The 22892-nt window shown below is 41.0% G+C and overlaps 1 protein-coding gene across 1 annotated transcript in view; it reads left to right on the top strand.

Moving 5' to 3' along the window:
• ITSN1 (intersectin 1) overlaps nt 1-22892 on the top strand; it is a 117575-nt gene that overhangs the window by 67283 nt on the left and 27400 nt on the right. Inside the window, exons 22-28 of the mRNA XM_075593039.1 lie at nt 404-609; nt 2376-2455; nt 5804-5970; nt 7924-7969; nt 8584-8705; nt 9134-9251; nt 10834-11025. Of these exons, the coding sequence (XP_075449154.1) occupies nt 404-609; nt 2376-2455; nt 5804-5970; nt 7924-7969; nt 8584-8705; nt 9134-9251; nt 10834-11025 (931 nt within the window). The remainder of the gene's footprint in view (nt 1-403; nt 610-2375; nt 2456-5803; nt 5971-7923; nt 7970-8583; nt 8706-9133; nt 9252-10833; nt 11026-22892) is intronic.

Here is a 22892-nt window from a genome sequence, read left to right as displayed (position 1 = left end):
ATATTGGAAAATAAGACCATAAAACATGATCACTTTCAGCGGCTTATTTCAGAGGCATAACCGAGAATATAGTCCACCGTAAACTTATTTCACAGTTAATTAAAGTTACATATGTGACCCATTTCCTTGACTTAAAAAAAAAAAAAAAAAAAAATGATTGTAAGTTAAAAAAAAAAATGATTGTAAGTTGTAATGTATTATGCAAGTATTCTATTAAATCTGTGTCATATGGGAGATGCATTGAGTGGGATTTTGCATATAGCTTGGTGGCACATCTCCCATCTACATTTTACTGGGCGTGCAATGTATAGAGCACTAGAATCAGGGTACAGTCCCATTATGTAGAGGACCATTTTTTAGGTTAATACGCCTTTGCTCTTATTGTTTCCCTCTGATTTTAAAGGGTGAAAAGGTGGAGGGACTTCAAGCACAGGCCTTGTATCCATGGAGAGCCAAGAAGGACAACCATCTCAATTTTAACAAAAATGACATTATCACTGTTCTGGAACAGCAAGATATGTGGTGGTTTGGAGAAGTTCAGGGGCAGAAGGGCTGGTTTCCTAAATCCTATGTGAAGCTGATTTCGGGTCCCCTTCGGAAATCGACCAGGTATTCTTATGATGCAGCTAATGTGTTTGTGTGACGGGTATGAACATTCCACTCTGATGTTGCACATCAATTTTACAAAATCAGAAAGATCAGTTCAGAAGAAGATGCATCAATTTGTCACGATCTTGGATTTTCTGCAGTAAGGACGTGAGGGACCAAATTCAAATTTGCCAAGTTCAGTTGCCTGCTTTCTTTGTCCTTTTAACAGAAGCCAGTTGCAACAACCCCAACATATTCTCTAAACTGCTTTAATAAAGGTCTGGATAAGACCACGGGTTAGGGATCCAGACCCTCAATTTTTCTGAACCGGGTTCTAGATTTCCCTACAGTTTAGCTTCTTTTGAGATGGACTCCATATATTTTTATATAGATATCACAAAAGTTTTTTTTGTTTGTTTGTTTTTTTTACAGCGATTACTTCAGCTAGAAGTCAACAAGCTACGCCCATTATCCTGTGACGCCCCCTCACGTGTTATCCTTCTTTTTTTCTGTTTCTTTTTTTCGTGTCCTGTTTGTGTTTTCCTAAAAGCTTGTTTAGATGTACAGATGCAATACGAGATAAGATCAATATACAGCTCAACCCCCTTATAACGCTGTGCTTGGGGTCCAAAGAATCACTTTGCGCTACAAGCGGATCGCGTTAGAAATAATGTACAACTGTATGCATTGTATAATAAAGTATTTAAGACACCAATAATCGTGTTGTAAAGTTTTCATAAATACGAACATTGGGAGCCACGCTTGCATCGCGTTATAAGCGGATTTGCGTTGTAACGGATCGCGTTATAACGGGGTTGAGCTGTATATTCTTCTGTAGATGGTGGCCTATAACCCCATTGTCATGCACTGTTATTGAGGGACTACGATAAACTATATTATCAGTAATAAAAAAAAGGTCCTTTTCCCCCCAAGTTTCCTGTAAAAAAAAAAAAAATGAATTTGGTAATTGTCAAAAGGCTTTTAAAACCTTCTCGCTTTATCGTTAATACTGAGGCGACCTCCTGGATTACCTGATCCTTTTTTTAGATGAGTATGCTGCAGGACGCAGTGTGTCAGGGCACAGCCAAAGATGATCAGGATAACAGCTTGTGGTAAAAAGTAATCTTTATTCGAACATCATGGTGCAGACAGGATAATGGAGGGTAGCTCTTACGCGTTTCACGCCTAGCTGGCGCTTCGTCAGAGAGTGAAAAAGTTATGCTGGGACCCCCCTACCCTCCATTATCCTGTCTGCACCATGATGTTCGAATAAAGATTACTTTTTACCACAAACTGTTATCCTGATCATCTTTGGCTGTGCCCTGACACACTGCGTCCTGCAGCATACTCATCTACTCATCAATATCACGGATGCACGCCACCAACAAGAAGAAGACAGGCTTTGCTCATGTGAGTTTTTTATCCTTTTCTTTGCTGGAAGGTGTATTTTCAAGGTGGTTGCAAGCGTGTGTGACATTGTCCTCATTAGGAGTAATGTGTTGGAGCTAATCATTCTCCACTCACAGCACCCCTAGGACTTCAATATATATGTCTTATACACTACGCTCACCTATACACCCATTACTCACAGTTATAACAGACGCCTGCATCACTATATCTTCAATCAAGAAAGTCTACATTGACATTATTACAAATATTCCTCTACAGTTATTCTGAGCACTATTGATGAACTTTGTTCCTCTATTTGATCCTTTTTTTAAGCTGGTGTTTGCATCGCTGTAACCATTTACCGAATATAAAAATACTTTGTCTTTTTGTCACCAAAGCATTGATTCGACTTCATCAGAAAGCCCGGCCAGTTTAAAGAGAGTATCTTCACCAGCATTTAAACCGGGAACACAAGAAGGTATGATCCATTAATGGCCTCTTCACTCCTAACAGGCCGGCAGCATGTAGATGTTGTTCTATGTCTTTTATGGTTTTACTGCGGTGACGGAGGTTGAATTTTTTGCATCAGATAGCGCGGATATGGTAATAAGCAAACTGTATAATTTGTCTTCTTTAGCCAACCTGATGATAAACATTATTTTCTAAGGCCAAACCGTTTTCTGCTTCTAGTTGGTAGCACAGAAAAGGATGAACAGCGCTGACATTACATAATCGCTCTCCTGTTACTAATAATTGAAGGTTGACAGCAAATAAAGTGATGAAAAACTTAAAAGCGTTATTTCGTGATGACTACAATCAGTGAATATTTTATGTGAAATACAATGTGATAAATAGTATAAATTTATAACAAATAAAAACTTGCAATCAGTATGTGTATCTTGTGTGAACAATGTTAAAGTTGTTTTGCCGCCTAGGTGAAAAGGAGCCTCTTTACTCCCTGAAATAAGTGCAATAGAAAATATCCCTTAGCGCATAAACATAGATTGACTGTTGCCGTCAATGAATTTCAGTATATAGTGGTCACTGAGTTTCCCGAGAACAAAGCATGTATTCATGTATTTCATACAATTTACATTTATTAGAATACAAATAAAAACATTTATCACTAAATCAATAATAACACATTGGTATGCCCCGACCTTAATAAAGCTTAGAGGTGAACCTAATAGTTATAGTTGCAGCTGATATTCTGTTTGGATATTCCATAGATGTTAATGTCCAGAATTTAAAGTAGATGTTACATTGGACTATGGATATCCAAAGAAGAAAAATATTGTAGTTGGTATATTCCTAAGTTTCCTAATATTGATTGAAAAAATTCTTCTGAATTGTGTATTTATTGAATATTGAGTTCCTTATATATGGAGCAATTTGTTGGGTAAGTTGGAGAATGATGTAATTGTTGATTGAAGAAAATGATCTAACTTAGTGTTATATATAACACACTTGATTGTGTATGTAGTACCTGGTATCCCTCCCTCCCCCCTGCCACGGAAGATCTGGCCACTACATGGGTGTTTCCCTGGGTACTGTAGCTCACCTGCTGGTTCAGGAAGTCTGAGTGGCTCCGCAGTTGTAGTTTAGGAGCAGCAACAGGGCAGGCTTTCCCAATCTCTTTACTGTGCAGCGCCTCCATCCCATGAGGATCCTGCTGGATGCAGGATGGTCCCCACAGGCAATACTCCTCTCCAATACCCACACACCATAGTTGGTCCAACTGCAGTTTTATTGTATAACAGCATGATCGTCCTCCAGCCCTGGAGCAGACCCCAGGGGCTTGAGGCCAGCAGAGCCCCATCCCGTCTCCTTGACCCTTTGGTAGGGAAAAGGGTATCACACTGTCCCATAATCAACCAACCCCAATTTGGTGGAGTGTCGGCTTTTATATCCGGGGGGAGAAGGGCTTGTAACCTCGCCCCATAACAGGGCAGGTCCAGGTACTGACAGGCATCACACATTATACATGTGCCCCAGTCAGTACCCTCCCCAGGTATGACACTCCAACTGCCGATTTAGGCCTGCCCCTGGATAAGGCAACATGGTACCCATCTAGGCTGCAACTGCAGGCTAGGCCCTGTGCAGGAGTTTAACCCCAACACTGCCGGTTTTTATCAGGACATAGTGTTGAGGCCAGTAGAAGGCTATAGCCAGGGCCCCTTGGCTAAATGTATAATAGAGGGTGATATTACATTTAAGGGGTTCTCTTCTATACATGACTCATCAAATGTAAGAAGTAAAATAAGTATATCACCTTTGTGGCTGTCCTCCAGATCTGAGGGGTTTCTTTGAAAGCAGTGGTACCGCAATATTCCAAATTGCTACCGTTGCTGATCTTTGATTGTCCGGCTGCTTTGCCCGTGTTCCTTCACAGCGCAGGATTACTGCTGGGATCTGTAGCATGTGAAGTAGTATCCTCTGGTCTTCTAGAGGCCCCGCGCTCATCCCCACAACATTACATACAGTAAATAAAATTCCGGGGAGCGCATAAGACCTCTGTAGGTCTCCTGCCGTCTCTCCGGCGGTTTCTGGCTTTTTCTCTCTAATTTACTGTGTGCGTGGCTTTAAGAATAAACAATTGCACTCATTGTTGGCGATCACCATACCTGACGAAGGGCCTGAGACTCCCAAAACTTTTTCTCTGCAAAAATAAAGAAATGTTTGAAATGTCTTGAAAACATCGTATTCATATTTGAGTGCAATCAACTAAATGTCTATCTATTTTGGGATGGTGAAGGACTCAAATCTTGTTGAACTGCACCGCAAGCTGAAAGCAAGAAGAAATTTTGTGTAAAGCACACACCTTGAGTCCCACTTGGACTTCTATCTATCTCTATCTCGATATATCTCTCTCTATAGATCTCTATCTCTCTATTTCTATACGTATATTAGTGATGTGCCGGGTCCTTAAAACCACTGAGTACCCGGGGAAAAAATGTAAATGACCTCGCTGGTAGGTTTGGGGGGCAGAGGAAGAGGAGAACGACGGGCAGCCAGCGGCGGAGAAAGACGAGGACGACGTCGGCTGGTGGAGGGAGAGAAGGACTCCGACGGAGGGAGAGAATGTCAGCCCGCAGAGGACAGCAGTGGCGGAGGGAGAGGACGACGGCAGCCGGTGGTGGTGGGAGAAGACGACCATGTGAGTGGCACGGGAGGACAGCTGGGAAGGAGCTGTTCTGTAAGAGCGGCAGACTCCGGAAGTGAGAAGACTTCCGGGTCAGACCACTGGGACGTGCTCCTTGGCCATCCAACTGTGCTGCTCCGCTCACATTGTCCTATTCTCCCACCGGCACTGGCTGCCATCCTTCTCTCCCTCCGCTGCTGTTCTCTGTAGGTTGCCATCCTCCTCTCCCTCTACTGCCGGCTGCGTCCTCTCCCTCCACCACCCGCGGCCGTCCTCTGCCGGCTGACGTCGTCCTTCTCTCCTGCCATCAGCTGCTGTTCTGCTGAAGTACCGGCTCAGGGTTCCAGCGCCCTGGGCCGGGCCCGGGTTAATTCCAGGTAGGTAAAATATGGCCGGGTACCCGGTACATGACTAATGTATATTTATCTATATACTCACAAATTTTACATCCTGCCCATCAGCTGATCATGTGGAAATGCGTTGAAGGGGAACTGAAATAAATAAAACCATAGTCTTCCGAAGCTTGATTCTAAATCCATAATCTGTTTTTAAGATTATCCGATAGATTATTTAGTTTATCTAATGCAATAATATTTTATAACTACTTTATTTATAATAAAAAAAAAGACGTACTGCATCAAACTGTGACCCTATTCTGAAAGCCCCTTGTGTGTGTGTTTGTAGAATACATAGCCATGTATACTTATGAGAGCAACGAGCAAGGAGACTTGACGTTTCAGCAAGGAGATATGATCGTAGTGATTAAAAAAGATGGCGACTGGTGGACGGGGACAGTGGGAGATAAAACTGGAGTCTTCCCTTCCAATTACGTGAGGCTCAAAGACGCCGAGGTAAAGGAATTAAATCAGTTTGTTTGTGTTTACTTTGCTTAGTGGAAGGTTGAGAGCGCCAACGGGTTCCCAGTCTGGTACCAATATCCCATACATACGGTCCTACAAAGGGAATTCTCCTGCACATTTCTGTTGCAAGTGGGATGACAAGCAAATAAAACCAGCTCAATAGTCATGCAAATGGTGTTTTTAGAATTTCATTGCAATAATTTAAAATGATGGTGGAAAGAGTCCATACAATATAAATGAAATTTACAATATATACTTGTATTTATCCATCCATAATAACACTACTCTGATGCATCCATATAAAGTAATCACATGCTATAATGATCATGTTTTGTGCTGCAATGAGATGATCTCAGCTGTCTTCTTGCACACTTATTAGGCCAGGTCCCCGCTGGCTACTGCAGCACCCGCTATGGCGGGCGCTACAGGGACAAGAGCCTCCCCTCAATGAGGGGGGGCCGCCGCGCTGCGCGGTGAGTTTTTCTAGCCTGCAAGAAAATTGAGGGGAACCAGCGACGGAGCGCTAGGCCACACCACCGGTGGTTCAGCCAATAAGGGCGAACCTGCCGGGTGATGTCACGGCCGCGCCCTCGTCACTCCCCTGTCACGCCCCCCACCCCTGTCTTTCCCCCTGCAGCTCTCTGCAGACTGGGGAATTCGGCTGCATGCGCCGCCAGCCTCACAGGCATGCGTGCAGCGCAGGCACTGGGGCCGTAGCCTTAGGGAGTAGATTCAAAAAAGTATTGTCAAATATTTAGTGTCAATGTTATCTGGGGGGGGGGGGGGGGGGGGGAAGGAGTTTGGTCCTAATCTCAATGTAATATGTATTTGTTTAATGGATTGACACTAAATATGACATTTATATTTTTTGTTTCTTAAGTGTAAAATAGCTTTTTTTCAAATTCCATGATGACACTTTGAGTGGTATCTGCTGGCACCTCGATATAAAATATTCTGAACTTGTTGGAGGCCCAGAGGTGCATTGTTTTCTTTATTGTAGCTTGGACTGACATAAAAGTTAGCAATTCTTCATCGGTTTTCTGATTTAATGTAATTTAAATCCTGCCTTAAAGAATCGATTTATAATCTGTTTACAGAACATACAGTACATGTGAGATTAGGCAACAAAATTGGGTGCCCATCTGAACAACAGTAGAGGTGCAACATGTAACCCTACTGTGCAAAGTCTGGTCACATCTAAAGAGATGCAGAGTAAGAGATGCAGTGGCTTGATAATGTCCCATCTACCACTAGTTGGGCCAAGGTCAGGCAGGACATTCTGAAACCACTGTCTTGTCATCCTTCTAGCTCAGTAAGTACAGTCATTTTTCTGCTGCTTTAAGTTATAAAAGGCCTTTGTAATTTGACCGAGCGCCAGTGACTTGACTACTAACTTAATCATTCATGATACCAAGAAGCCCTCCTTCAGCTTCTGGCATTCGTTTGCTAAAGGTTTATGCAGACCCCTCTTGCAATAAACGGATTAAACGATTCTGAAACCACATGGATTCTTGGTTGCTTGTATTTGTCTGACCGTTAAGTAATATAATGTTTCTGGTAGTAGATATAGTTTTATTTAGAGACATGTGTGCTACCATTGTATCAGAAAGCAATGCGTTGTGGTTTGTGCCTCTGGTGCTTGGCAAGTTACAAACCAGTATGAACATATATTATAGTCCACCACAACGCCTCAATCACTTCCCATAGTTTAAACCAGGGGTGGCCAACTCCAGTCCTCAAGGGCCACCAACAGGTCACGTTAAGGATATCCCTGCTTCAGCACAGGTGGCTCAATCAGAGTGACTGATCCGCTCATTGAGCCACCTGTGCTGAAGCAGTGATATCCCCAATACCTGACCTGTTGGTGGCTCTTGAAGACTGGAGTTGGCCACTCCTGGTTTAAACTCTCCGTGGTTATAATGTGTGAATGCCTTTTCTCCCAAGGGAGTTGGAACAGCAGGAAAAACTGGAAGTCTTGGAAAGAAACCAGGTGAGGTTTTATATTTCTTTACTTTGAATAATATTAATGACAAGTATAAGCCATTTAAAAATAATAATGCAATTGACCAGTGTGAAGTTGTTATTTTTTATTTTGTTTTTTTTGTATATAAGTTTTTAAGAAGCTAAAGTCAGATGTGTCAAATTGGTTATTGAGATATTAATTTAGGTAATAAACCTATTTATTCACAATTTGACTTCAAAGCACTTGATTAAGTATAACCCTTCTCTAGTGCATTGTTTTGATGGATCTGATGGGGTAAATGAGGAGTTATGACAGAATAGAGAACCTGGTTATTTATTGAGTAATCGTTCTGTAAAATTACACTTATAAGTCAATAGGCATTTAAATTCTAGTTTGTTGTATTCAAACCCCCTTTATTAGTTTTTAGGTTGTAGTAAATGCCTAAGTACTCTGTACCTGGATAGAATAACATATTTTAGGGTTCAGAATGTACGTGAGATGCCAGTCTGTTATCAGAGTGTTACGCTTTGAACATATCGCTTCAGTAACTTTATATACTTTAAAATTCCCATTATCCATCTTGCAGCTGTACGGTTTGTGTAATGTTACAATAACATGCTGTTTTTTCACCTTTTTTCCAGAAATTGCCCAAGTTATTGCATCCTATACAGCGACTGGCCCTGAACAACTCACATTGGCTCCAGGCCAACTAATACTGATCAGGAAGAAGAATCCTGGGGGATGGTGGGAGGGGGAGTTACAAGTTAGTCACTTTTTATTATGCTTTTTAACAATCTGTATTCATCATTTTACGATTTTTATTTCATTTTTATTAAACGCCAAAGAGCTTTTCCAGAAAAATGCAAGTCTAGATGTAGAAAAAGTCTAGTCCAGGGCAGTATTTCTCAAGCTCTCAAGCAGCGAGTCCGAGTGTGCCACAAGAATCAGAAGAAAAATAAATAAAAGGATGACCATAAATAAATAAAAACATTAAGATTTTCAAAAATTCGGTGAGGTTTTTAAGCACAATTAAAAAAAAATTAAGTCAAATATGAATAAAAATAATTGTCATAAAGAAACGTGACTTAAAATGAACGATGTTGTCATGTTTCTAGAGAGACCTCTTTGTTTTCATTACTAGGTACAGTTGTGGTATTTTTGGTATTTTAAAGAGAACCTGTTTCTTGCCAGGCACGTGGGAAGAAGAGACAGATTGGCTGGTTTCCTGCAAACTACGTAAAACTTTTGAGCCCTGGTACAAATAAAAGTACCCCAACGGAACCACCGAAAGCCGCAACGTTGCCTCCCAGTAAGTAGGGGCAGTGCCTTGTCTGCAGAAGCGGACTCTAACCCCCTTCACTGTTGGTGGGGCTGGTGCACCATCTGAGGAGTGGAGTCATCCTAAATCGGTTTACCTGGCTGTGAGGCATCTTTCACTTCTGAAGTGTTCATAGACATGTCCACAATGGCAGGAACTTGTTTCCAATGTTTGCGCATGTCCAGCCCTTATTAACTGTGAATTTCAGATATAGCAAAAATAAGCTAGTTTTGAAACTTTTGGCCTTGCTTTTCTCTTCCGTTCTCCACATTCTTTCCCTGATACAAACTTAGCGTTTGCTGGTAGATGAGAGCCACTTGGCCCACGAGTCTGCCCATTTTCCTACCTGCGGTAAAACATCAGGCCCGAATTTTGATTCTTGGCTTTCTTCCATGCTTTGCCTTATGTATATCCCAAACATGTTTGAATTCCCTTATTAGCCCCTACACCCTCCGTTGGGAGGCTATTTAACGAATACACTACACTGCTTGAATCACTTTCTCACATTCCCCCTTAACCTGCCATCCTCCAGCTTCACAGAATGACCTCTTGTTCTAACACTCGTCTTTCTCTGAAATACGCTTCTCTTGTACTTTATTAAAACCTTTCATGTATTTGAAAGTTTAATTCATAGCCCCCCTCTCCCTTCTATCCTCTAAGCTGTACATATTAGGGCCCTGTGGTGTTTCCTGATCAGTCTTATGCTGTAGATCAAGCACCATTTTAGTATCCCTATTATGCACAATCTCCCCTTTATTTACGTCCTTCCGGAGATATGGTCTCCAGAATTTAACACCATATTCTAAATGAGGCCTCGCCAATGATCTATAAAGTGGCACCACCTCTCCTCTCTGCTGCTGCTATTACTTATCCTACTTATTTTTAGTTTATCACTAACATTGCGAGCTGCGTTTCCAAATGCAAGCAGGACCATATAGGAAGCAAATTACGACACCTTCCAAAAAACCATGTAATGAAACAAACACGAACGATGCCCGCTCTACCTAGAGTGACTGGTAGTCCGTGATGCAAGCAGGTGCACTAGGGAAAGATCCGTAATGAGAACAAACATATTCAAATCACTGCATTGGGCCATTTTTTCCGGCTTTAATATTTGTTGTGGACCTCTCCGTTCCCGCCTGGGCCACCTTAGTAGGCATTGTCATGTCAATTCAGAGAAAGTATTTCCCACACATCCTTATTGTGAGCATTGAGTGCACGGTATAAAGACCTTCCTGTCACTACTCCCCCCTCTTCTGCGGAGGTACTCGCACCTTCAGGATCACTGTGTTTTTTCCAAAGAAAAAAAATGTGGATGGGGTCCCTTACCCATGGGACTTCTTACAGTGTATAGTAATATCCCGTGCATCCACTACCTGCAGACAGCCAGGAGCTGTTTTCCATCTCCGCCCCCTCCCCTTCCACCCTTTTTTAAGGCAATGCTCAACCAGGTTAATTGTCTTGACCACCTGGTAGAAATATAACCCAGTCAAGATGTTGATTAGGCAGCGTTTGGCTGATCCACACATTGGCCGGTCTGGTTGTTGATGGGGACGTTTTGCTTGCTTTGCAGCGTGCCAAGTTATCGGAATGTACGATTACATCGCGCAGAACGACGACGAACTGGCTTTTGGGAAAGGTCAGATACTCAATGTGCTGAACAAAGAGGATCCAGACTGGTGGAAAGGGGAGCTGAACGGTCAAGTGGGTCTCTTCCCATCCAACTATGTGAAACTGACCACAGACATGGACCCCAGCCAACAGTGTAAGTAACCAGAAGGGCTTCTTTAATTTAACCACAGCTTACTTGACCTGTGATTAATAACATGCAGCATTGCTGTGATTCTGCGGCTGATTTTGCAGAACTCTATAAGCTTTGACCACTGCTGCTTTTGCAAAAGTCTCTTTGAAGACCTTCCACAATGCAAAGTGAAGGGGCTATCTTGGAAAACAGTGTTTATGTTCAAAAGAATAAGCATTGTAATAACCTAACTTAGTTGCAACAGAGCTGTTAGTAGCCTGCTTTATCTGTTTACAACCCATGTTTGCTGTATCATCAGCTGTAAGAATATTGCTGGTTGGAAGTACAGTATAACGTTTCAGTGGCTTAAACAATGACCCGCTAATATCATTTGCACTTACATTTGAATTGAATAAAAAATGTTTAATGAACAAAAGGTTAATAGAAATCAGTAAATGCAAAATTGTATAAACAACCAAATTTGGAGCAGTAAAAATACAATGACATGTTGGAGAATACCAATACATTTGTAGAATAATTTTTTTTTAAATCCCGATTCTTATACCAATTCCTGCAATGTTGGGCTATAAAAAATCCCAGCGTGTTGGTGTTTGCATGAAAAAAATAAAACCTCATGTAGACCAGGGTTGCTCAACTCCAATCCTCAATCCCCCCCCCCCCATCCCCCTCAAATAAGTCAGGTTTTCATGATATCTCTGCTTCAGCACAAGTTGCTCAATCAGTCCTTACTTCAGCACAGGTGGCTCAACCAGGGCTCAGCCTCTGATTAAGCCAGCTATGCTGAAGCTGGGATATCCTAAAAACCTGACCTGTTGGGAGGGGGGGGGGGGGGGCTTGAGCACTGAAGTTGAGCATACTGAGGCTGTATCAACTCTGCATTCTCTGCGCCACTGACCGTTACACCGTCATATCTTCCAGGCCTCTGGCAAGTAAACAGCCGCGCAGGTTAACCGCTCTGTCGTTGCTCAAATGAGGTTTTATATACTTGATAGATTTCAAATCGCTTTTTTCTCTTGGTAGTCCTCTAATCACTCAAACCCCTCCTCATTCCCTACGTGTGTAGCATGCTCCATGTATTTATTTGTTTATTATCTTTTCACTTTGCACCATGCTGTTCCAGCGCCTGACTCATTATTGTAACACAAACACAAAAATGCCCATTGTTTTATTTATTTTATTATTTCCTTTGTTTTTTGTTTTTTTTGTTTTGCTTATGTGTTGTTTTCCTCCTTTTTCTAGGAATCATATGTTGTCCACCCCCCTACTCAGGCTTGAAAGTCCTCAAAGAGACCCACTATCCCCATATCACTGCCCAGAGGGATGATGGGAGATGCAGCCTTGATCATGTGACTTCCAGCATGATCATCTACTGCCTTCTGACTAGAAGAACACTGCACAGCAGTTTACCTCATTTTCCATTTAGATGCATGTGACCATAATGTGTTATCGAGAGATCCAGAAGCAAAAATTACACTCCTAGAATACAGAGGATAGTGGGTCCTTTTGTGGCTTTCTCCGTTGCTGGAAACTAGTATTTCACCTTATTATTATTATTTTTTTTTAACAGGTGCTTTCCAATTGATTTTACATTTTAAAACCTCTATTTAATCCTTTAAAAAAAAAAAAGTCAAAATAATAATACAACAAACAAAGGATATGGTAGTGACTTAACGGTTTTAATATATATTTTCTTTTTTTTTTTTGGCAAAAAGACCCACTATCGAGGAATGCTGCATGTCCTATTAATGTGTCCATAAATCTGAAATGTTATGTTTATTTTTTTTGTTTTTCATGTCCAGTGTTAGTTTTGTCTTGAGTGTGTGTATATATATATATATATATATATATATATATATATATATATATATATATATATATATATATATATATATATATATATATATATATATATTCCATTTACAAGAAGGAGACAATAGAAAGATTAGATGTAATGAAATGTGCCCAGTTATGAAGAAGGTATATTCTGAGAACTCGGTTTGTGTTAGGTCTGTGTAGAGACGTTAGTGCATTTTGTATACAGAAGACACGTTTTCTTCCTGTGCAATGGTTACTACCCATTAGCACCTTCAGTGTCCGAGTGTGTTTCTGACACTGAAGGAGTTAATACATGCTCTGTTATATTTTGCACATATAGCTGCATACATGCATCTGTTTTGTACTGTCATATATTATATATATTTTTTACACTTGCTGGGGATCAGTTGACCAGTGTAGAGTATACGAATTAATATTGTTTCCATCCATTTTGTAAAATGAAGTGGCATCTCTTTACCTGGGCAGAGGGTCTTTACCCGACCAGTCTAACAGTGAAGGGGTACGTCTGCTATTCATTTTCCACACTTTGGTCAAATAATTATCATGACAAAGAATGTATAGACTATTTTTAACCTGGAATTAGTTGCAATGTTTACATTTTCTTTTTAATAAGTAGTCTGTGGAAATGCGATCATTTTTACTATTCATTGGAGCTTACAGTGTTGTAATGCAGGGACGCTTAACTCCAGTCCTTAAGCCCCCCCAACAGGTCAGGTTTTCAAGATATCCCAGCTTCAACACGTGACTCAATCAGAAGCTCAGTCGAAGACTGAGCCTTTGATTGAGCCACCTGCGCTGAAGCAAGGATATTCTTAAAAATTGCCCTGTTGGGGGGGAGGAGGGGGGTTTCGGGCTTGAGGACTGGAGTTGTGCTCCCCTGTTGTAATGTGCTGTAAACTTTGTTAGCCATAACTTTAAACACTAACGTCCGCTCTTAATAAAATGCCTTTTGTCGGGGAAAAAAAGGAAAATTAAATTAGCCGACACAAGATGGTATCAAATTTGCTAACGACTGTAACATTTAGTCCCATTCTGTCTGTACCCCCCTCTCTTTCTACTCGTGCTGAAAGTGTTACACATCTTCCTTCCTCTCCCGTTCATGTGGTGCAAAGCAAGTGAAGCTCCTTATTCAATTGCACTTCAGTATTTTCATGGATATGAATGTAAAATATATAAATATATAAACCTACAGCTTTAACAACTGTAATACAGCCTTTACAATCAGTTACATGTATAGATAATTAAATTCTTCTTATAAAAGCAAGACCTCAATGTGTGTGTTGCTTTCCTTTCCCACAAGTGGTGGTATGGGTATAATAAATGGTTTTTGTTTACTTCTTGTATAGTGCTGACAGTGTATTCAGTGATGTACAAAGTTTTTGGCAGGCACTATTCCCTGCTCCGTAGAGCTTACAATCTGTTTTTGGTGCCTGAGGCACAGGGACATAGTGACTTGCCCAAGGTTACAAGGAGCTGACACCGGGATTTGAACCAGGTTCTCCCTTCTTCAAACTCTGTGTCCTTCTTTTCAGAGTCAGTAACCTTCACTCACTGAGCCGCTGCTATAGTGACATTTTATCACGTGGAAGTAAATGTAAAGGCCAACCAATTAAAAGCACTCGGTGCCAGTTACCCACCATACGATACCTCTGCTAGACCATTGCTCTGTAAATGTTTTCTTAATAGTTTAAAATGGCAGCAAGGGAAAACATGGTTGCCCACAAGGCAATGAAGCAAAGGGGACCTCTAGTGTTACAATGGTCTTCTCATTTTGCTTGTGTGTCATCCATTTGGTTCTAAGAATGCCAGGTAAGACTGGGGCAGTGGCGCGCGTGGAGTTTCTCTAATTCAAACGAGCTGAAAAGAAGACGGAGAATGGGAAAAGATGAGTGGTTTGCTGATTTAATGCAGAGAAAGCTTTTACACGTTCTTCCAGAACTAAAGCAGCAAATCAAAAAATATTTAATTAAAAGCAGCACAATCATTGCCCTGAAACCTACCAAGCAGAAATCTTAAATGTCCAGAACAGGGATAACTTCACTAGTTTTTTTTTTTTGTATATGTTTTTCAGGCTTGCAGTTACATTTTCCAATTCTTTTACAGTATCTTATAGGTACTGATAGCAGCACCCTCTCCAGTAGTCTGGCCTGTACTGTTTAATATAGATATATATATATTAGAAAAAGAAAGAGGAAAAGCACCCGATCCATGTGTAAAATCCAATGATAAAGGTTTAATGACACGAACAAAGACAAATGCACACTCACACTTTGCCAATAAAGTTGTATGGGACAAGCCCATGCGCCAGCATGTACCAGTCCGTGGTAAGTTCGTTCCGTCTCGCTGTGTGAACAATAAGGCTTCACTGCTACTGGTGTCACCGTCTCAGTGTCTCTCCGGCAACCCGAATGAGCAGCCTGTAGTTCCTATTCAGCACGGCACGTCTTAGAAATGAGCCAGAGAACTTCCTCTCTGTTGTCTGGCTTCTGGCTTTTGAATTAAAAGCAGCACAATCATTGCCCTGAAACCTACCAAGCAGAAATCTTAAATGTCCAGAACAGGGATAACTTCACTAGTTTTTTTTTTTTTGTATATGTTTATCAGGCTTGCAGTTACATTTTCCAATTCTTTTACAGTATCTTATAGGTACTCTGATAGCAGCACCCTCTCCAGTAGTCTGGCCTGTACTATTTAATATAGATAGATTATATATATATATATATATATATTTATTTATTTCTTGACCTGAAGAGAGGAGAACTCTCGAAAGCTTGTCCTATGACATAAATTGTTAGTCCAATAAAAAAGGTATCACCTAATACTGAAGAACTTAGATATATATAAAAAAAAAATCTACTCGCCACATAGTACAAAACGTGTGCTGCTTGGGCCAATAGGAGCTCGCCACGATGTTAAATCCACTCGCCCGGGGCGTGCAAATGTATAGGTTTGTCGAACACTATATATATATATATATATATATATACATATATACATATATACATACATACATACATACATACAGTGGTTGACAAATCACCAAAAAATCTACTCGCCACCTAGTACCAAACGTGTGCTGCTTGGGCCAATATTTACTCGCCCGGGGGTTAAATCCACTCGCCCGGGGCGAGCAAATGTATAGGTTTGTCGAACACTGTGTGTGTGTGTGTGTATGTATATATATATATATATATATATATATATATATATATATATATATATATTTATACGTTACCGTTCCAAGGATTGGTAAACAAGAGACAGCACTCAATGTTGAAAATCAAAGTGTATTAGTGAAAGCAAAAATACATCCAGAAACCCAACGTTTCCTCAGGAAGGTCCCATTCTGTAGGACCGAAACGTTGGGTTTCTGGATGTATTTTTGCTTTCACTAATACACTTTGATTTTCAACATTGAGTGCTGTCTCTTGTTTACCAATCCTTGGAACGGTAACGTATAACTACATTCTCTATATGGGACGTGCACCTATTGGAGTGCCAACTGCCTTATCTGACAGATAGAGATAGAGATATATATATATCTCTATCTCAAACCACATATAACGCTGTGCTTGGGGTCCAAAGAATCACATCGCGCTATAAGCGGATCGCGTTAGAAATAATGTACAATTGTATGCACTGTACAATAAAGTATTTAAGATACCAACAATCGTGTTGTAAAGTATTCATAAATACGAAAATTGGGAGCCACGCTTGCATCGCGTTATAAGCGGATTCGCGTTTTAACGGATCGCGTTATAACGGGGTTGAGCTGTATATGTATATGTATGTATAAAACACATTCCCAGCTACTCCCACCACATCATGAATATATATTTGTCAAAAAGAGTGCTACTGGGCGTGGCAAATGTATACAAATGTATACAATAAAAGACAGGGGTGCCCAATGCTACATCCAATTGACAAAACATATAAAGTAATAAGTATAAAGTTTAAATACTTCAATAATAATAATATTTACTTGGTGGCACCTCCCCCCAGAGCTCACTCCTCCGCACCTTTTTAACTTGGGAGGTCTTTTCACTTTGCTGCAAAGAACAGGATCTACTACGGTTCTTTCCCCTCATACAGAGGTAAAGGGAAGGGTTCACAGTGTAGTGTAGGACCTGCATTCATTTTGGTTATATCTTGACGTGGTATGCAGGCTTATGATACTTTGGCCAAAGGGTTTAACTAAATAACCAAGTAAATATTATTATTATTGAAGTATTTAAACTTTATACTTATTACTTTATATGTTTTTGCAATTGGATGTAGCATTGGGCAACCCTGTCTTTTGTTGTGTACATTTGCCCTGCCCAGTGGTCGAAAATGGTGCTATGGTACCACTATGCTTATGTGGCCGTTGAGGTTTCCCTCCCCTTATAGTACTCTGGTCTGTGCAAATCTGATCCAACATGTCCACCCCCCTTTCTAAAGGCTCCTTTCCCTCATAGTCCCTCCTCTTCCACAGCTGTTATTGGCTGCTCTAATGTCCATCAGTCACATGTTCAGAGCACATTGGAAAGAAACCAGGGGACAGTGTGTGTGAGCTCATCCCACTGGGTTAGATCACACACACACACACACACTGGACGAGGAGTGGGAGGAGTACCTTTGTTCTGTTTTACTGTGGAGGATAAAGGTGGACCAGGTTTTGGTGGCGACATGAGGAGCTCCGTTTTTGACATGTGTTAAGGTTGAGACAATAACGCATCACCCAGAAAGATATAGCTATCAGAAGCTCAGGATTGGACTTTAAGTGTGAGGTTCAATGGTGAATAGTATATCTGAGTATTATCCATGTGGATGTGATACCGGAGATCACCAAGTGATTGTGTGATGAGGTCCCAGAGCAGAGTTCTGATGTACACCTTAAGACGGATCAACATGGAAGGAAGACATGTTGGCAAAAGAAACGGAATAGTAGCAGTGAGAGGTATGAAGAAAATCTGCATTGGGATTTGTTGCTGATACCGAAAGTGTTGACTCTGAAAACGGGGAGAGAGAGGTCAACCGTATCAAAAGCAACAGATAGCTCAAATAGGATATGTGGGAGAAATAACCTTTTGGGTTTAGCCTCATGGAGATCCCTAGGTGTTCATAAAGAAAGTTTGTTGAGTGAATTGTACGAAAACCAGGTTGTAGAGGGTCTGGAGAGATATAGAAATTAAAGTTGACCAATCAAGCAGAGGGTAGAAAAGAGACAGGGTAGTTAGTAAGGCAAGTAGGGTCATTTTTGAGAATTGGTATCACAGCATACTTGAAGGATTAGGGGGAAGTGCCAGAAGACAGTCTTAAGGTATGAGGGAAAAGAGAGGATAGCAACTGAGAAACATCAACCTCTTTAACAGAAGAAAGCCAAGAATGGGAAGAGCTTGAGCCAGAAGCAGCATAGGAGAGAGCCCAGGAATATCTCTGGATTGCATCCACCTTGCCTTGAAAGAAGAAAAGTAGTCGAGCAAAGCAGAAAGTGAACAGGTTTTAGTAACCACCAGGTCCAAATTAGTGGCCATTCTTTAGCCTGTAAAATAAATGAGGTAATAAGGTCTGTGTCCGGTATTACCTCTCAACGTGCGGTGAGCCTGTAGCGTCGTAACGGCAGTGGGGGTTTCCATTTAGACTCAAGTGATTTGAATAGGCGCCAAGGTTTCCCACAAAGATAGCAAATGTGAATTACAGCATAGAAACAAATGTAAAATGATGTGTAACCCAAAAAGATACTTCTCAACCTTCCAGGAAATATGCAGTGATTTCCTACAGATGCAGTCTTGGTTCGGGGGTGGGAAGGGAGCGATGAGATCAGGAACACATCATGAAAATAAAGAAAATAAAAACAATAATTGTGCAGTATATTAATACAGTCAGGGCTAAGTTGGTATCTTGGCTCTTTAGTAATTCCTACTTACAACAAGTGTAAAGTAAAAGCGCAGTGGTCTGACTCAGTCAGAATATGAAGAAGTAAATTTTACATCTCATGGTATATTCTGGCCCAGGGAGGATTCAGAGCACGGATCTCGTAGATGTCGGATTACTCAGATTCCGGTGTAGTATATGCAATATAAACAAAACAGACCAATGGTCTAGATTGCAAAACAAAATTTATCGCACAGATATGGAATAGGAAATGTACTCACAATAAGTACAACTGAATGTACATGTAAAGGTATCGTGAGACAGTTGGGGTAGTTGAGTCGCCGATCCCAGATGTTAAACTTGCTCCCGTCCTCCCGTGACTCCAACCTTACCGCCGGTGTATGGCGTCTGACGTCACTTCCGGCTGGCAGAATTCTGCTCCTGACGAAGCTGTATGTCACACAGCGAAACGCGTAGAGCCTAAGAAGTTGTCTGCTGCAGCTGCCTAGACGTGAAGACGCCTGAGTTCCATTGCGGATCCTCTTGCTGTCCGTCGCTACCCCTCCCCAACCGGATGCGGTCACACGCCAGCCGGAAGTGACGTCAGATGCCATTTTTAACCCCCGAAGTAGTCTGGAGTGAAACGCGCGTCAGGTTTTAGTGACACCATCAGTGACCTCACGAGCATGACTAACACAGGGCAGAGAGACGGGGCGATCTGGTGCTGAATGCTTTCTGTGTAGTTGATAACATTTCTTCTTTAAAGAATGGAACTATCAGATAATGAATCCATAAGAATATTAGCCTAGGAATTGAATATCAACAGATTGAGCGTTGGGTACAATTAAGGTTTGTGAACCACTTATGTGAAAATCCTATTTCAAACTTAGTGTTATTAGATATTCATACAAGTTCTAATGATGGATAAAGATAACTGATTAAACAAATGACACAAAAACATGAGAATTTTTCTACATTTATCCACAAATAATTAAACATTCAATATCTATGTGTGAAAAAAATATGTGAACCTTTAGATTCAGTACCCCGTGAGCAGCAATAACTTAAACTAAGCATTTCCTGTAACTGTCCATCCCCCCTTACAGAACTGCTTCAACTCTGTGACATTTGAGAGCTTCCTTCCATGGAAAGCTCGCTTCAGGTCCTGCCACAACATTTTGATGGGGGTTTAGGTCCGGACTTTGATTAGGCCAGTCTAAGACGTGGAATTTCTTCTTCTACAGCCATTCTTTTGTAGATCTGCTTGTTTGTTTAGGATCATTGTCTTGCTGCATGACCCACTTTCGCTTCAGCTCACGGACGAATGGCCTAACATTCTTCTCTAGAATCTTCTGATACAATGCCGAATTCATGGTTGTGTCAATGATGGCAAGCCGTCCAGTTCCTGAGGCAGCAAAGAAGCCCCAAACCATCACACTCCCACCACCATGCTTGATGCTTGGGATGAGGTTCTTCTGTTCGAATGCAGTGTTTGGTTTTCGCCAAATATAATGTTTCTCATTGAGGCCAAAAAGTTCTACCTTTTGACTCGTCTGTCCAGAGAACATTGTTCCAGAAGTGTTGTGAATCATCTTTGTTCTTTGGCGAACTTTAGCAATGCTCTTTTTAGAGAGCCGTGGTTTTGTCCTGGCTATCCTTCCATGAACACCATTCTTGTTAAGTCTTATTCTGATAGATGAGTCATAAACACTCACATTATCCAAGGCGAGAGTGGCCTGCAGATCGTTGGATGTTACTTTGTGCCTTCCTGGCTGATTTGCCGGTTTGTTCTTGGAGAGATTTTGGGAGGACGACTGTGGTATTGAACTGTCTCCATTTGTCTGACAGTGGTTTGGTGGAACCCCAAATCCTTAGAAATTGTTTTGTAACCCTTTCCAAACTGATGAGCATCAATAACAGGTTTTCTGAGGTCCTCAGAGATTTTTTTTGATCGTGGCATGACGTTTTCACACCTGTATGGTGAAGACCAAACTCGCCAAGTTTCTCATCTTTATATAGGATGGGGCCTGCCAAACACACACCTGAATATCTACCTAATTATTTAAACACCTGATTCTAATTATCCCCTTTAATTTAGCTAATAAAATCAGGGTTTCACTTCAATTTGCACATACCCTGACTCTTAATTACTCACTGTTTGTCTAATTCATACATCATTTTGTTTTAATAGACATGGGAAATGTTAATATAAACCCTATTGGATATTTAAGAAAATATTGGTTTTGATTCAAGAAGGTTACCATGGAAAAACGATGGAATTTCCATAATTATCATTGCGGCAGCAAAGCAGCTCCAAACCGTCACACTCCCACCCCCATGCATGATGGATGGGAAGGTTATTCTGTTCAAACTCAGTGTTTTATTTTCGCCAAACATAATGTTTCTCATTGAGGCCAAAAAGTTCTACCTTTGACTCGTCTCGTCTATCCAGAGAACAATTCAATTCATACATAATTTTGTTTTAAAAGACACAAAATTGGTTAATATAAACCCTATTGAGAACATTGCCACCAATTGAGCCACCTGTGCTGAAGATGGCATATCCTTAAAACGTGACCGGTGGCGGGGGGGGGAGGGGTGGGTCAAGATGTCTGGGGTTGAGAACCTCTGCCAGATAGGGATCTGTTCTTCTTGGGTTAGTGCTTTATTACTCTGAGCCACACCCATCCTTCATAAATGAATTCTCAATGACATTGATTGGTGCGGGCCACCTTTTCTAATCTTAGGCCGCGCTTATTGTCCTTGCGACGGAGACGAGACGTCATCCATCTCTGTTGTAGCAGCGATTTTTGCTTATTGTGTTAAAGACGAGACGGTGACCGAGGGGCGTGGCCGTGAGCGGTTCGTCCTCATTGGCTGAACCGCTCACGTGGTCGCTGAAAAATACATTTTCATTGACTTCCAGCAATCGCGACCAATCAGTCACTTCGTCGCGTCGCTCCTACTATTAGCGCACGTGACGGATTCAATACACTTGTTTTGACGCGCCCTCGTCGGGACTATAAGCGCGGCGTAAGTGTTCATTTCTAACAAGAAACAAATACATATATCTCTCACTTTCAGCGAGATCGCATTTCTCCAAGGAATCCAAACACATTGATTAATGGTTTCTTTTTCTTGTAGGAATGGAAATATGTGGCCCTCACCCTTTACATATTGCCTCGTGAGGTATCTTTTTGGGCTTTCACTATGTTCCACTTAAGCAGGTTTGCTGGAAAAGCGCTGTCCCATTAAATCAACTTTGTATGTTTGTTACCTTAAACTGAATTTCGGGGGGGGGGGGGTGTGTGTTTTGGTTAAAGACTTAAGTAATGTATCTAATTTAGTTTGTGCTTAGTTAATTCTCAGGGTTGGTTGCATCAATCACTGAAAACATTAAAGGTCCTAGGTCCAAAGTGAACTAATCACAGTAGCATGTTTAATTGGGCAAATATAAGTCATTTCCACACCATTTTTCTAACTTTTTTTATTTTTACAACTTTAAAATTATAAACATACCCTCAGTAGCTGCACAAATCCATTTGGCATAAAATACATTTTAATGTATGTATTTCTTTGTGTATTAAGACACATGCCTAGTTGTTGATTATAAAGAATTCAGTTTGCACTCCCCGACAAGGTAGAATTGCTAGAAAAGCAATCTTAGATCAACCCCTTAGTTTCATTGCTGAAGTAAGTGCACACTAGTGATTTGCTTACTGTCATTTGGGAATCTGCTTCTGTAAATATGACCCGCAGTGTATGCTGCATTCACCTCTCTGTAAAATAAATAGAGTTCCACTGACTGAAGGCCTTTGCTGTTTTATAGGGAACCTTGGACCTTTGAAAAATATGATCTTGATACATTTGGTAGTCGACAATGGGAATGTAGCCTCAAGTCTCATTTCAGCATCAGTGATGTTATAATCGTTGCAAATGTCACATTCATCTTTTAATTACCAGTTTCTTTGCCATAGTTAAAATGCTACAGTGAAATAAAAACACAAAATCCGGTCTTAGAAAAAAAAAAAGACAACACCCATTTACTGCGGGTCACATTAAAGATGGCTATTCTCTTGCCATCAGGAACACCCACTTTTTATTATCAGTTGTCCATTTTCCAAGTGCTTGTGTAAATGAATACTTACAGAATGATAGAAGAGAATCACCACGGCCAG

Source organism: Ascaphus truei, chromosome 3 (assembly GCF_040206685.1).
Source record: "Ascaphus truei isolate aAscTru1 chromosome 3, aAscTru1.hap1, whole genome shotgun sequence".
Classification (NCBI taxonomy): domain Eukaryota; kingdom Metazoa; phylum Chordata; class Amphibia; order Anura; family Ascaphidae; genus Ascaphus; species Ascaphus truei.
This window is presented reverse-complemented; position numbering and strand designations above follow the sequence as displayed.